General features: G+C 32.0%; 1 protein-coding gene across 1 annotated transcript in view; it reads left to right on the top strand.

The window, feature by feature from the left end:
* The window catches only part of LOC143075630 (transient receptor potential cation channel subfamily M member 8-like), a 61,806-nt gene that overhangs the window by 14,707 nt on the left and 29,524 nt on the right, over nucleotides 1-17,575 (top strand). The window contains exons 6-12 of the mRNA XM_076251118.1: nucleotides 462-644; nucleotides 1,421-1,624; nucleotides 3,802-3,985; nucleotides 4,594-4,756; nucleotides 7,322-7,466; nucleotides 15,394-15,460; nucleotides 16,020-16,139. Of these exons, the coding sequence (XP_076107233.1) occupies nucleotides 462-644; nucleotides 1,421-1,624; nucleotides 3,802-3,985; nucleotides 4,594-4,756; nucleotides 7,322-7,466; nucleotides 15,394-15,460; nucleotides 16,020-16,139 (1,066 nt within the window). The remainder of the gene's footprint in view (nucleotides 1-461; nucleotides 645-1,420; nucleotides 1,625-3,801; nucleotides 3,986-4,593; nucleotides 4,757-7,321; nucleotides 7,467-15,393; nucleotides 15,461-16,019; nucleotides 16,140-17,575) is intronic.

Here is a 17,575-nt window from a genome sequence, read left to right as displayed (position 1 = left end):
AAACCAATTGGTATCTGTTCAATGCAATAACTTTAAACCAAAGCTTGTAAAATTTAAACAAGTTGTTTCTAATGAAACAATTGAGGTCAAATTCTATATGGCTGATTAGAAAAAGGGCGCAAACAAACGAAAAAGTGGCGGGGATAAAAGCACACACGCGCTTTCAAATAAAAGAAACCCTGGTTTGCTGTCAATTTGACCAGTGTCTATTTACACACTCTGTACGTAGGTGTGCAATCATGTTTTTTATTTACAATCTTATAAAATGTTTGTTTTATTTGCATTAACTTAATTAACTTAAAACTGATAAATCTTAGGCTAGTACGAATTTCATTTCACCCTTAAACTATGTTCTACCAATCATTGTCACTGATTACTTTTGTAAATAAAAAGCAATGCTTTTTCCGTCATGCAACCCCATTTTTTAGTACCATGTTACTCATCGCAGAATTTTTTTTTAGTACTTACGTTTAACAGATAAAGAACAACCAGATTCAGTTGGCCTGGCTATAAAGCTGATGAAAGACCACTGGAGAATAATGGAGCCAAACACACCTAGTCTGATCATATCTGTTGTTGGTGGTGCTAAAAACTTCAAGCTTAATGGTAAAATGAGAGAAACTTTCCAGTCTGGTCTGATTAAAGTAAGTATAGTGATCTGCGGTAAAAAGAGGGAAACTTTCCAGTCTTGTGTTATTGAAGTAAGTATAGTGGTCTGCTTTAAAATGAGGGAAACTTTCCAGTCTGGTATAGTTAAAGTAAGTACAGTGGACTGCAATAATATGCAGCAAACATTCAAGTCTGCTCTTATTAAAGTCAGTATAGTGTTCTGCGATAAAATGATGGCATCTTTCCATTCTGGTCTTATCAATTTATTAAGGTGGTCTGTTGCAAAATAATGGAAAATTTCTAGTACCAAAGTCTTTTGTAAACGAGGGAAAACTACTAGTTTGGTCTTTTAGTATTACTTTGGATCATTTGATTACCACTTTTAAATGGTGGATGAAAAAATGTATAATCGTGTTTCAGGTTAAATTCAGTAAGCAGCTTGACAATACTTATTTTGTTTTTCGTTCATTTTTTTTTTATATAAATGAGGCTGTTCGTTTTCTCGTTTGAATTGATTTACATTGTCTTATCGGGGCCTTTTAAAGCTGACTATGCGGTATGGGCTTTGCTCATTGTTGAAGGCCGTACAATGACCTATAGTTGTTAATGTTTGTGTCTTTGTGGTCTCTGTGGATAGTTGTCTCATTGGCAATCATACCACATCTTCTTTTTTATATTATCGTTGTTTTATATTATAGGGTTGAATCAGGATTTATTTCCTATGTGAGATACCAGTTTTATTTGACAGTAATAATGAAATCAAGGTTTGTCATTCGTACCAATGCAATACATGCTTTATGTTATTTCACAGGCTTCTCAGACAACAAATGCTTGGCTTATCACATCAGGATTTAATATGGGGGTAATGAAGGAAGTAGGATTAGCAGTGAGAGAGGGACAGTCATTTGAATGGTATAAAGACAGATTTGCCCATGGTTTACGTTGTATTGGAATAGCTCCATGGGGATATGTTAAAGGTAGACATGTCTTAACAGACCACAATATGAATGTAGAGGTAAATTTTGTAGTTAGTTTTATTTCAAATAAATGTATAAGAAACGGATGTTTGATTTGAAAAATGCTGACAAAAAATAAAAGAGGTGAAAATTTCGAGGCATGGTTTACACAAACAATAAAAATAAAGTGTTTGTGACTAAGGATAGTGAAAGGGTTCAGATCTCACAAAAATTGTTGAACCCCGCCTCATTGTTACGCCTGTCATATACAGGAGCATCTGGGCTTTGTCAGTCTAGTGTAACGTACATTATCACTGACCTATGCTACACTGTTTGTTATGGGGCCTGCTGAACACGCCTGCGGTTGCGGAATTCTCTCGCTGTGTTGAAAAGTAAGAGTGTTATGGTATCGAAACTTCCAATTGACCAAAAATTTGGACCTAAAATATCAAATATATCCACAAATTATGGATGATGTAATTTGAATGAGAGAGTTTAAACTTTAGTTACCTTATAATGGCTAAATATATCAACAAAGAATGTAAGAATGTACACCATTGTTATGATGGTTACGTAAACACTCTTGCATTTTGTTTCTTACTTCAAAAGTTTCAAATGAAAGCAGTTTTAACAGAACGTTTACGTAGCACTTTGCACTATAATTAATATATACAGCAATAGTTCACTTTTATCCTTTTCTATGATGTTTGCACCTGTCCTTAGTTAGGAATCTGAAGTGTATTGGTTGTCGTTTGTTTATGTAGTTCATAAGTGTTTCTCGTTTTCATTTTATATATATATTAGACCGTTGGTTTTCCCGTTTGAATGGTTTTACACTAGTAATTTTTGAGGCCCCTTAAAGCTTGCTGTTTGGTGGCAGTCGTATTGAAAACCGTTCCTTGACCTATAATGTAGCAAATTTACCTGACCATATCGGGAAATAGGTATTTAGTCGGATCTTAACACGTACTTGTGATTTGTTTAAAACCGGTTTTGATAAAAAATAAACAAAGAAATGTAGAAATGTTCAGGACTTAATTACATCCGTATTTCGGTAAGATGGTGCAAGCATACGATTTTTAATGCGTCTTACACTTTGAGAAGCGAATAATCTTAAACTACTTTATTCAAATATTGTGTAAAAACGTTAATTTTGGACTATTCAAGTGGCTCGAACATTTTTCTAAGGAGGTTTTAATAAATTGCAAAGAAATATGTTTACAGTAGGTCAGCTTTCATTAGTCTTCACTATCTATAGATTAACAACTTTTGGTTATGTTTATAATTTAGAATCATCATTGAAGGTGGAGCACGATTGCACAGTAAATTAATTATATTGATGTGGCATTTGTATGCAAGAGTGACATTCCGTTGTATTCTGTGCCAATTCGAAAAAAGTTATGCGAGTATTGTCTCCCCTTAAGAGGTTCATTTTTTTATAATTAAGTTTAGGTTTCTGATATATTTTGAATCATTATAAAATGTATCAATTTAATATATTGGTGTATCAAAAACATTGATGTACGAATATACATTCATTAATTTGAAACGTTTAAAATGATTACATACCAATATAAAGAACCATTCATCATTTTTGAAAAAGACCATGAATGAAATTCGAATGAATTATCTTATCTGATGATAGATTGATTGGGAAATGAACCAGAGATATCTAATGGTAATCTCAGAGAGGGACAAGCAAGCAATTTGTAATTGTAGCATATTCAACGATAAAACAATTGCCCACTACAAACGAATGTTACTTTATAAAAATATAAGGACTTTGTTAGTTAAATCTACAAATTTTATTAGATATTATGATTTTTTTTTGCAATAGATTAATATGCTAAATAATGGTTTACTTTTATAAATTGTTTCTTGGATGGAGAGTTGTCTCATTGGCACTCATACCACATCTTCCTATATGTATATAATAGGAAATCTCTTACAACATTCCTTCATATATTACAAAAATTGAACCATAACATGAGAACAGACTAGAATGTTTTTAAGAATGGCCCTTTATTGATTGATTTTTGATGTAAGTCTACTATGAAGTTAATAATATTTTGCTTTTTCATTACGGTCAGTGAGGGGTTGAGGGTTGAGTACCTATAGTCATTTCAGATCATTGTCAAACACAGCCTTACAAAAGCAGTGTTGGCACATATGCACTATGAAGATCTCTTTACATTCGAATTCCTGTTCCTTACGTATTGTAACTTGTATATTTCAGGGAAAATTTGATAAAATAGCTGAATACTTGACCAGTAATGTGATAGAACATGCAAAACCAGTGCCGCTTAATTCAGATCATACTCATTTCATCTTTGTTGATGATGGATACAGAAACTTGTATAGGGGTGTGGCTAAATTTAGAGCTAGATTTGAAAAGAAACTGTCTGATCCTATAGAAAAGGGTAATAGTATACGTAAATTATTGTTAGTGTGGAATATGAAGTTTACATATAACTATGAAAACCGAGACATGTGATATATTTGCTAAAGGGACAATAATATGTCAGAGTTCAATTATTTGCAAAAGGTACCAGGCTTCTAATTTGATACACCAGACTTGCGTCTCGTCTACACAACATTCATCAGAGACGCTCTGATCAAAATAGTTAGAAAGTCAAACAAGTTTAAAGTTGAAGAGCATTGAGGACACAAAATTCCCAAACTGCAAAACTCAAAATCAGATCACTGTTTAGTCTTCATCAATGAGCATGCACGTTCCGTACATGATGAATGATGTGAATGATGCGATCCAACGTGTGTCTTGCAACAAAACTACTTATTTGATTTATAAAACAGAAAACTCAAATAGCCAATCATGTAATTTGAAACAATGCAATTATTTATAAATTGATTACCATATACGTTTTGAAAGAGCAACACACTAAAAATTCAGTTGACAACACATAAATGATTTGTGGTACTGTGGATTGACATTTTATACCAGAGATACCGATGTTCGTGGCTAAAGATGAACCATAAATTCATAAGTTTCCTTTTATTATTGTTATAGGAGGAGAGGGAATACCAGTTGTATTGATTGTAGTAGAAGGAGGTCGGGATGCTATAGAGGATGCTAAAACCTCTCTGGGACAACATATTCCTGTTATCTTGTGTGAGGGTACTGGTCGAGCTGCTGACATACTGGTGTATGCTTACACTAATCCAGACAAAGGGTAAATAAATCTCTCATTACACATGTTTTATTTTAAAGATACATGTTATTATTGCTTTTACACCTACTACATAATTACCGTCTTTCATTTGAGTATTGCGTATTTAGTATAATCTTGTTTTTCATTTTCTGTAACCAATGGATACTATCGCAAAATTAAGGTCAAAATGCAAAGAGTTGTTTCATCATCTTTATCAGAAAATATGTAAAGTAATTAAGGAAACCAACTTATTTTGTTTCAATAGTGGAGTTACAAATCTGATATATAAAAAAATCATAGAATATACAAATTAACTTTTTCAAGCCTTTTTATAAAACTCATTACAAAGCAGTATTACTTCTCATTTTTTACCTCAATGAGTCATGTAACTTTCCCCCTTCCTATTTTTACCTGTCATATCCAATGCAATTAATTTAATATGCATTTTCTTATGTTAAAAAAATTATTATATTTGTATCAATAGGTGTGACTAAGTACTTGAATAAGTGCAGATGCTAAGTTTTAACTTTGAGGTTCTGTTATTCGCGGTTTCTGAACTGACTTATCTTAAACCACATTATAACACATCCGCAAAACTTCCGGAACATTATTGTCAGTGCTAATTCCATTAAATAAGAACGAATAAAGTAGCTTAGATCGTGTTTATTTTCAGGTGCACAAAATTTTCTTACAATCTCTTATTAATCTTATTAATTTGGATCTACCACCATTAGAAATAAACCTTATTGTCATTTTGACGCTTTTAATAGATTACTATGTGGTTTTGGATTTCCTCATTATTATTAAGGTGGTATGGTCACCTATAGTTGTAAATTTCTCTGTCATTGAGTCTCGGATCAAAATGACCACAGAAACAATGGTAAATTAGTACATGGTGATCTGAGTAAACTCATGAGTATTGTCGGCGCTATACAATGACATCCACTTTTTCCCTCCTTGTATTCTGTTACTTTTTCAAATTGATGTGCATATTGATGTCTAGTGTTAATGTATTAAAATTAGACATGAATGCAACGTTTGAAGCTTAACATCTCTGTGAATCTCTGTTTGTAGTGCACATATATATATCTGGCTTTAAAGTCTGCTATACATTCCATTGTTTATAGATATAAGAAGATGTGGTATGAGTTCAAATGAGAAAACTTTCCATCCAGGTCATAATTTGTAACAGTTTACCAATATAGGTCAAAGTACAGTTTTCAACGGAGCCTTGGCTAACACCGAATAGTAAGGGCCTCTCCCCCCCCCAAAAAAAAACTTGTGTAAAATCATTTCAACGTTGAAGTCTATATAAATAGAGGCTCTGATGAGCCTGTGTCGCTCACCTTTGTATATGTGCAAATCAAAGAATAAAGATGGATTCATAACAAATTGTGTGTTGTAGACCATGATGTATTTGTAGATCTTACTTTACTGAAAATTCCTGCTGCTTACAGTTATCTATATCTATAATGAACTTGGCCCTGTAGTTACAGAGGGAAATATTGAAAACAATTACAAAAACTTACAAAATTTATGAAAATTGTTAAAAGTTGACTATAAGGGCAATGACTCCTTAATTGGTCAACGGACCATTTTGGGAATGTTGACTTATTTGTAGGTCTTACTTTGCTGTACAAAATTACGGTTTACATTTAATCTCTCTCTATAATAATATTGAAGACAATAACCAAATGCTGCAAAATTTCCTTAAAAATGCAAATTTCAGGGCAGCAACCCAACAACAGAATGTTCGATTCATCTGAAAATTTCAGGGCAAATAGATCTTGACCTGATCAGCAATTTTACCTCCTGTCAGAGTTGCTCTAAATGCTTTGGTTTTCGAAATAAAAGCCAAAATCTACATGTAACCCTATGTTCGATATTAAGCCATTGTGGCCATCTTGGTTGGTTAACCGGGTCATCGAAATTTTGTTTTAAACAAAATACCCCAATGCTAATTGTTTGGTTAAATTTGGCCCAGTAGTTTCAGAGGAGAATATTATTGTAAAAGTTAACGACGATGGACGGCGGACGAAGACGACAGACGAAGGACGCGAAGTGATGGGAAAAGCTCACTTTGACCGAGAATTTTCCAAAATGTCTAAAATTTGCGATTTTTTAAAATCCCCCTTTTAACCTTTGACCGCAGTTTTCAAGATTTTGCACCACTTTGTCACCCTACGACATGCCTTATCCAAAGAATTTATAATTATCTACAAAATAAAACCAAACTAATCCGTGAGGTATTTCGGTCCATTTAATTTTCAATTTACCATACCTGTCACTGTACTATAGAGAACAAGAATTTATAAAATAAATCAATTGGAATACATGTTTACGTTTGTTAATATCTTCAACTTTGTGATAAATAGTGAACAAATGCAAGAAAAAAATTACTTAAAAAATCTTTTTTTTCCCTAGCTAGGTTAAAGAAAAAAGCACCTTGATTATAGAAATAGTAAAACAATGAACCAAAATGTTCTGAACTGGTCTCAAGTTGATCGTAGATTTGAAAAAGGACATCAATTTAAAACTATTCATTGAATTCAACATATATATTATTTATTTTCATGTTTTAATCAGGCATAAGATTCGTAGGTCGATAAAGAAGGCTTATTTTGAATTAAAGCCAGCTGAAAAAGACGATCCTAAAGCGAAACAGAAAGCTGAGGAGGGGATTAACAAAGTGTTTGAAAGTGTCATGAGTTGTATTGCAAGAAAGAATATGGTAAGACATTGATATTTTCTGTTTTTTTTTTGTGAAATTAACCCAACTGACTTAAAAAGTGAAGCTGTTCAAGAATGATATGATGATATCTAGACAGACAGACCATTGTAATCTTCATTAACCTTATTCACACCACATTGTTAATAGTATGTATTATATAAATTAACTCTGATAGCAAATGATTTACAATCTTTGTTTAAAATGTTTCTTCTGGATGCAAATCTTTGACAGTCTTAAATTTATGGATAATTTTCTCATTAGTACAAAACCGGCGAAGCCGATAGGAACTTAAGGTTTGCACTCCGTCCGTCTGTCAGTTCGAAAAATCAGTGTTCCATGCCTATTTTCTTCGTGTATGAAGATATTGATGTGATGTTTTGTTTCAATATGTTGCGTGCCAAGTTACAGATCGACTTAACATTTTATTCAAATATGATGATATCTGCAGAATTATGGTTCATTAAACTAAACAAATCACTCAAAAAATCAGTCTTCCGAAATGTTTTTTTTTTTAATTCTTAAGGGGGCCTTATTTTATATTTGGAATGTAAAGTCAAACCTCGGCGTAGCAAACTCGGTATTGTTGAAAACTCTGATGCGTCGAAGGACAATATCATCTTGACAATATTCCTATATATTGCATCTTAACCTCTAATTAGCGAATACGAATACTTTATTTCTCATAAAACTACAATTACATAGTTATAGAGAACATACATAAATATAACTATAAGGTACAATTTTTACAAGCATGTGTGAACAATACAATGAAATTAACTTGGAGGACTGACTTTCACATTTATAACTTTGATAAATTTACATAGTTTTTCTAATATTACAATATTACATGAATTAAACAGTTGATCAAACTTATAGATATTAGGGTTAGACCAGCAGTATGTAGGTAAAAATTTCTTTCTTTCAAACATAAAAGATCCACAATTCATAATATAATGGTATTCGTCACCAATGTCGTTTGAGTCACAGAGACGGCAGATTCTGTCTTCTCTCTGTAAACCCTGCCACCTTCCAGACTCAATCGGCAAGTGGTGACTACCACATCTATATTTGCATAATGTATAAATGAATTTGTAAGGTAAAATAGAAAAATATTTTTCCAATTGAAAATTATTTTTAAAAATACGATAACATAAAGTTTTAGGTGATTCGGCAACAAATGCAAAGCATTCTTGTTGAAACTTATCTTTAAGTTTTTGCTCAATACATTTTAACACCCATTTATCAGCAAACTGTGCATTCCATATATTGGACATACCACAATTATCAAAAATATTTTTAATACATGATATCCACTTAGTGTTTATTCCGTAATCATTATAATATAAAAATACAAGCTTATATAATACAGCACAAATTTTACTTTCTTTTCCATTAAGAAGTCTACTCCAGAAATTAATCATTCGCAGTTTTACAGTCACAGTAATAGGGTATCTGCCAAGTTCTGCATACACTATGAAATTTGGAGTAGACTGTTTTAAATGTAAAATCATTTTACAAAATTGTAAATGTACACGTTCAAGAATATCTATATTTTCAAAACCCCATATTTCTGATCCATATAACAATATTGGTACAACCATTTTGTCAAATAAATCAAGTTGACATTCTATTGACAAATTGTTTTGTCTACCTTTTTTTAAAACGCTATACATAGCTTTTGTTGCTTGTTCTTTTAAATATTTTTTATTTGATAAAAAGGATCCACTTCTAGAAAATAAAATACCTAAATATTTGTATTCTTTTACAATTTCAATGTCGTTACAATTAACTGTGAACTTGAGATTTGCTGGCATTCTGCCACTCGAAAAGATCAAAACTTTAGTTTTATTTGTATTTATTTTCATTTTCCATTCGTCACAATATTCGTAAAATGTATTTAACATGTATTGTAGATCAGTGCTATTTTCTGCTAATAAAACAGTGTCATCTGCATATAAAAGTAAAAACAATTTCAAAAATACTGTCAGCTCATTTTCAATTTCTTGTGATATAGATTTTAAGCCTGTTATGTTTTTTTTTCAAAAAAAGTTTGAAGATCATTTAAAAATATAGAAAACAAAGCAGGTGAAAGATTTTCCCCTTGCCGCACCCCCATCTCACAAGAAAAGAAGTCAGATTTTTTACCCTGATGTATAATACGCGATTTGGCATAATCATACATACTCTGAATAACTCGAAAAAATTTCCCATTTACTTCATTCTGCAATAATTTGAACAGAAGTAAATTTCGCTGTAGAGAGTCAAACGCTTTTTCAAAGTCGATAAAAGCACAATGTAACTTTTTCTTTCCCAATTTTAACAATTCAAATAAAATATGTATAGTAAAAATATGTTCAGTCGTAGAATAATTCCTTCTGAAACCTGCTTGGTTTTCATTCAATATACACAATTCATCAAGATAATTACATAATCTTGTGTTCAATATTGAGGTAAAAAGTTTACCCAGAGTAGACAATAACGTTATAGGCCTATAGTTTTGTGGATCACTTTCAGAACCTTTGTTTTTAAACAATGGAATTACATTTCCTATTAACCATGCCTCAGGCAACAATCCTGTGTCAAAAACAAGATTAAATAAACACACATAAACATCAATAAAAAATTCAATAGACGAGCATATATACTCATTTACAATAAGATCATCACCAGGGGTCTTATTATTTTTCAGGCTTTTTATTGCCTTCAATATTTCATCTTTTGTAATACAAGCATTAAGAAATACATTTGATGAATTTTCGTTTACTTCATTTTCTAAAATATACCGATCATTTGTTTCTTTATTTTTATTCAGATCCTTAAAAAAAGAAAACAAATCTTCAATATTAATATCATTTTTTTTCTTTCGTTTACCCCGATTAATAATTTTCCAAAATTCTTTCGGGTTTTTTGTTCGCATCTTTTTCATCTTTGAACGTAAATCAACGTTAAATGATCTAATAGTTTTTTTTATATAAAGTCTCACTACGTCTCAAACGTTCCTTGAATATACGTGAACCATATCGTTGATATAACCTTTTTGATTTTCTAAACGCCCTCCTTTCCCGGCGGCATTCTGTGTTAAACCAATCACGGTGATTTTGTTTCTCTCCCGTGTAATCAAATCCATAAGTTTTCTGTACGAACTCTACAAATGTATTTCTAGCAGAATTGAGTAAAACATCTCTTATTTCATTTACAATTTCATCAATAGTATTTTTATCAACAGTTTGAACATTTTCAGTTTTTGTCATAATAAAAGATAACAATTGAGATATACTTTCTTTGTCAAGATTGTCTTTATATTCATTAACTTGATCATGATTCCATTTTCCAATATATGTATTATTTTCACCAGATTCTACATTTATATTTACATTTGATTGCTTGGTATTACTACAATTGAGTACTAATTCGAGTGGACAATGGATATCAGAATATAAACTGCTAAATGGTAGAACATCAAAATTTTCTACTAAATACAATACATCTGCAGTACTTATTGCATAGTCTACGACACTGGTATTCTTGCTCGTAGGTTTACCTACTTCATCGTTTCCTATCCGACCATTCATTATATACATGTTGTTATTCTTACAAAATTGTATAAGTTTTCTACCATATGTGTTTACATTTGAATCAGTACTGTGTCGTTTTTTTTTAATACCCAATTTATCTAAGATATCAACATTACTAAATTCATTAATATCAATTAAATTCTGTGCTAAAAAATCATTAGTGTCTACTAAATCATTAAAGTCTTGTAAACTCGCTGTTCTACTATTAAAATCGCCAAGAAGACAAATATACTTGTTTGTTCTTTGTAAATCAAAAAATTCTAATTCTATATCTGAAAGTGCATTTTCTGATGTATAAATAGAGTTTTCAGGTGGTATGTAAATTACTCCGAAAATAACACTACTTTTTAAGTCAAATATTTTTTCGTCAATACTAAACCATTGTACAAAAGGACAATCAGATTCAAATGGTGTAATACAATTTTCTAAATATCTCTTGTAGCCAAAGGCGATACCACCAGATTTTCGATTTGAATACTTTTTACGGTTTTTAAAATGAAATACAAAATTATCTAATTCTACTGTATCAAGATCATCAAGTTTAGTTTCATCAAAACATACAACATCATAATTGTTAAGTAAAGTAATAAATTCAGGGTACATTAATTTGGATTTAATACCACATACATTTAATGTTAATATTTTAATAGATTTATTGACCTCTATATTACATTGATTTTCATTGTTAATTAAGTGAAAGTCCGTTCCGCTGGAGTAGTCAGGCTGAATGAAACTATCTGTTAATCCTCCTTGATCTACCTAGTATCTTCGCCCTCTGCGGGGGGCAATGTGGGATCGATGTGTTTGTCGTTGAGGCTCTCTGTGGGGGGTTGTCTTGGGACGCGTACCTTGGGTTTCATCATTCTTCTTGCCGTCATTTGTTTCCATTTCATCGTCATCGGGTAGGATGAATTCATTCCCATCTATAAAAAGCTTATCCCGTTTCAAGTAAGCTTTCTTTTTATCTTCTCTAGCCTGTTTAAAATATGGCCATAACATTTTGCGTTTGTCATTTATCTCTTTTGGGAATTGCTCCTGTATACCATAATGAGTTCCTTTTAGTTCCTTTGCCAACGACCGAACAATTTCTCTATCTTTGAAGTTCTTAAAGCGACATACGATAGGTCTTGTTTTTATTAGCCTCCCATCTTTTTTATCACGAAATTCTGTTTCTTTGCCAAAACGATGCGCTCGGTGGAAATCCACAGTTGTCTCCATTTTAAGTTCTGTATACATAAAGTTTTTTATAATGTTTTCCGTTTCTTCTATGGTTTCTTCGTCTTTATGTGGGATACCAGAAAACACTAAGTTTTCGCGCATCGACCTGGTTTGCAAATCAAGGTGCCTTTCAGTTAAGTGGTTGAGATTACGGCGAATATCATTTAAATGCGTAACAATTTCTCCATTATTAATCTGTATTTCATCAACAGTACTTTTGAGATTTTCCCGTTCTGTTTTACTCACTTCAAAGCTGGTATTTACAAATTCCATTCCCTTTTCAATTTCGTCAATTCTTTTATTTACAGTGCCAACATTTTTAGCCAAATTGTTTATAGACGACTCAAATTTTTTCAGCTTTTCGTCAATTTTGTCAAGTGTTGATAGTTTTTGGAACATTTGATCAACTTTTTGCGCTAAACTGTCTATTTTATCATTTGTGTCTTGTCCGATGTTCATTGTTGATTGAGAAAGTGGAAGGCCTTGTGGGATCATATTATTACCCGGACTTTGGGATGCCATATTATAATATCCATGCATAGGCGACATTTGGTTAAAACCTGGGCTTGGTATGGGCTGCATAGGTTAGCCGAACGTGGTTGATTCAAATTTCTCGGTTACAAAATTTAAAACAATACGTATGATAATTTCTTGCATCCAAAGCGCTTTTCTGGAATCACCTTTATCAGGAACGCTCAAAACAATACATTTGAAATTCGAAGATGTATAAGTTCCGAAACCGTTGAAGACTGTATGTCAAAAATACCTAAAATAAATAGCGGTTAAGTCTAACAAACTTCACAGTTCGGTTACGTCGGTTAAGTCAAACAAACTTCATAGTTCGGTTAAGTCGGTTAAGTCGGTTAAGTCAAACAAACTTCATAGATCCGTACCCAATGTTCGAAAGATTGAAATAAAGAAATTTCGGAAAATGCAAACTTAGAGATAGAAATTCAAATCAGATGTTTTTCTTAAGTTACATAACCAATTTTATAAATGATTTAATCTGTGTAAACATACTTGTTTGTATAACATTTAAATGAGTGTTTCTGGTAACCAGTATTAAGCAACTATGTTGTTCGTCTAAGCGTAACTTTAGTGTGATGAACATATTTCACAAATACGGATTTCTTTTCATGAGAATTTTATGCCAGAGAGGGATTCCATAATTTTGTTTGACTGACCTATTTTATTTTTTGATTGATTTTTATCGTGCTTGTGACATTGATGTCATGAAAGCGAGACAAAGCGACCATTAATGTCGACCGGCGTCAAGTTGTATGTTTAGTCTATACATGCTATAGTTAAAGTTTGATTTAGACATCAATAACTTTGTGTAACCTTCATGGAATTTTAGAAAATCTTGACAGAAGCTTGGTTTTGACCAAAATACAGTACATGGATCAAAATGTAGAAAGTATTTTGTAGATAAATGACCTTTTATTAACAGTAAAAATCGTTGTTAGTCTGAGGTGTAAGTTTTTAAGCTTTCAATAACTTGGAAAAGCTTGTTAATGATCAAATACACTATCAAAAAGTAAAATTACAAAAATACTGAACTTAGAGGAAAATCAATTCGGAAAGTCCATAATCACATGGCAAAACCAAATAACAAAACGCTTAAAAAACGAATAGACAAGAACTGTCATTTTCCTGACTTGGTACAGGCATTTTCAAATGTAGAAAATGGTGGATTAAACCTGATTTTAAGCAAAATTGTGAACATTTTAATTTAAAGTTCCCATATTTCATGTATTTCATTGATTACTGTTTCTGTTCTTCCGTTGTTTTCCTATTTATAATTGATGCGCTTCTCGCGATTTCTATTTAATTTGAAACTGGATTTGTTTTCGTTTAATCCATTTTTGACTTAAACTACTGTAGCATTTATTTAAGAATTGAATGCTTCTTTTTGTAAATTTATTGGGGTGTAAAAGCGTTGACCGAATTACATTTTTCCGCGCTTCATTCTAAAAATGTGCGCACGGTCATTTGTTATTTTATTCACCTATGCACTTTATTGTGGGACCACGTGTTATCATGAAAGAAAAGTTTTATTGAGTGATGCAATTGCTTACGGAATAACACGTGATGTGCAGTTAGCCAATCAGAATAAAGTGTTATAATGAAACATACACCTAATGCAATTATTTAACCATGACAAGTTATAGATTAAATTTGAGTATTGTTCAGTTCAGATGATTTGTGAGTTATTGTCTTAGGACTTGAAAGGTATCCAGAAGTAATTATTTTATTTTTATACTTTTTGTTTATTCAAGGAGATATTATTTTTTTATATTTTGTATATTGTTCAACCAAAAGATACAGATAACGTTTTAATTCTTAAATTAAGAATGGAAATGGGGAATATGTTAAAGAGACAACAGCACGAAGAAGAGCGGAACACAGCCGAAATGTTCAACTCATAGGATTTGTTTTACTGATCTATTGTCATTGAAAATAGAAAATTCATGCTAATAATTATCATTACTTTTTTAAAAACATTTTCATTGTTAATATGTGCACCGGGAGATATATATATTTTTTTTTATGTAGAGAGTATTACAAATTAACCATTTAGTCAGCATTTTGGTCCAATACAAAAAATGTTTAACTGGTAGAGAACAATTTATGCCACATAATGGTTTCAGATTGCTTCTTCTCTGATCGATATTGTTGAAATTAAGATCATTTGTATGTCATAGACACGTTTAATAATTTTAATGCGTCTGAAGCGCGTTTCTGGATTTACATTAATCAGAAACGCTCAAAGCCAAACATTTGAAATTCGAGGATGAAGAAGTACCGAAACCGTTGAAGAGCTATATTACCAAAATAACTAAAATTGATAATTAAATTCATCTAAAGTCAATTTTGCATGAACGAGTTAAAACCTAAGTTTCTTAATAATTTCAAAATTTATAAACAGACAATTTTAGAAAAGTTTGTTAAATCATGTCAGTACCGAAATACTGACAACTGAGCTGATGATACCCTAGTGGACTGATAGTCCACAAGCAGAGGAATCGACCCAGTGATGTAAAATATCAAACTGCATGATGTTGAATGTATCAACTATAATAATTTTGGCTGATTTAATCATTAGTTTGTAAGAGTTATTTGTTTAATTTCAGATCAGTATATTTCATATAAACAAAAACGAAGAACTTGATAATGAAATACTGAAGATTTTACTAAAAGGTATATCTATTTGTTTCTACATTTAATAAATAATTTATTCATGTAATGGATGACAATATCCAATAAACATGCATGAAGAAATATATTTTGCTACCAAAGGGTAACGAATGGCTAAATGTGATCAAATCATCATTGTCATCTTAGTAATATGAGTTTATGTTAAGGATTACTTCAAATACTTGTAAACAGTTTTTGTGATTTCATATACGTCACGAACACGAGGAAGCAATTTTGATTGTGAAAAAAACCCAAAGGTTGATACACACTAGTCAAACTAATTATGACGTCTGGCAAGATATTTTAATTCTTTTTATGGGACATCTTACACACTAGATACACACAAACTATTTGAAGAGTTAAATCATTTTAGGGATAACTGCATTGTAGGAATATATCCGAATATCTGAATATTTTTCGAGCGCATTGTTTGTGTTGTACCCAAATAAATAGCCTACAGGAAGTTAATACATGATTAAGGTAAAACAAGTCATGGTAAACACACAGTCTTTACTGTCACTTCTGTCTATAGAACTCTTTTACCATTAAAATTCTATTAAAGCTAAGGCTGGTGAAGTCACAGAAAAACAGAGATTAGAAAGATTAAAACTGGCACTGAAATGGGACAGGGCTGACATAGCACAAGAAGAAATATTCAGGGAAGATGCTTTGTGGAGTAGAGGTTTGTTTTACACGTATAGGGAATAAATGACAACTGGCACAGCTTTAAAATATAAATCATCTGTGAAACATTTCTTAACGAACATTGAATAAATATACTAACTTTAATTCCACCACAAGTTTATGAAATTGATTCCAACATGTACTGACTATATCTGAATTTAACATACAGTTTTGAACATCAGCCCAATGATACACTATCCTCAACAGTTCCACAAACTTTCCTAAATAATGCTATCATGTGTATAGCTTGCATCTCAATCAAACGAGGAAAAGAAACAGTGTTTTATTGGATTTTTCTTGGAGTTTGTTATTTTTGATATTTTACTTTTCATCGATCACAAGTCTGCAACCAATAACTACGCACATCTTTTAGACTTTTTGAAAAATTTTGATTTTTGTACCTCTTTCCTTGAATGGCCCACTAAGGATTGTATCACGATGCGTATATGGTTTTGGTGAACTATATCAGCCCAGTAGTAAGCCCTTAGGAGTTGATTTGAATATCAATTATATGGTAGTTTTTTCTAATTTTCCTGTTACAAAACTCTGAATTTTTCGAAAAACTATGGTATTTCTTATCCCAGGAAAATATTTCCTTAGCCATGTTCGGCACAACTGTTTGAAATTTTGGTCATCAATGCTTTTCGACTTTGTAATTGTTTGGCTTAACAACTTTTTTTATCTGAGCGTCACTGATGAGTCTTATGTAGACGACACGCGCATCTGGCGTATTTGAATATAATCCTGGTTCCCGTGATAACTATTTACACCACTGGGTCAATGCCACTGCTGGTGAACGTTTCATCCCCGAGGGTATCACCAGCTCAGTAGTCAGCACTTCGGGTTGGACATGAATATCAACTATATGGTAATTTTTATAAATTTCCTGTTACAAAACTCTGACTTTTTCGAAAAACTAAAGATATTTTTATCCCAAGAATAGATTTCCTTATCCGTATTTGGCAAAACTTTTTGAAATTTTGGTCCATAATGCTCTTTAACTTTGTACTTGTTTGGCTTTACAACTATTTTGATCTGAGCGTCACTGATGGGTCTTATGTATACGAAACGCGCGTCTGGCGTATTAAATGATAATCCTGGTACCGTTGATAACTATTTGATGATCCCTTAATGTCCGAGAGGGGCGAAAGACACCTGAGGGACAGCCAAACTCAAAGATCGAAAAAAACACACTAAGAAAGCCATGACTAGAAAAGAAAAAGACAAACAGACAAGTAATAGAACACACGACACAACATAGTAAATTAAAGACTAAGCAGCACTAACCCAAGCAAACACTGGGATAATATAAGGTGCTCCGAAAGGGTAAGCAGATCCTGCTTCACATGTGGAACTCGTCGTGTTGCACATTTTATAAAACAACTCGGTAAATACATAGTCTTATTCGGTAGGTCATATTCGTGAATAGAGAAT

This window comes from Mytilus galloprovincialis, chromosome 5 (assembly GCF_965363235.1).
Source record: "Mytilus galloprovincialis chromosome 5, xbMytGall1.hap1.1, whole genome shotgun sequence".
Lineage (NCBI taxonomy): Eukaryota > Metazoa > Mollusca > Bivalvia > Mytilida > Mytilidae > Mytilus > Mytilus galloprovincialis.
Note: the sequence above shows the minus strand (reverse complement) of the source record. Positions and strands in the feature narration are given on the sequence as shown.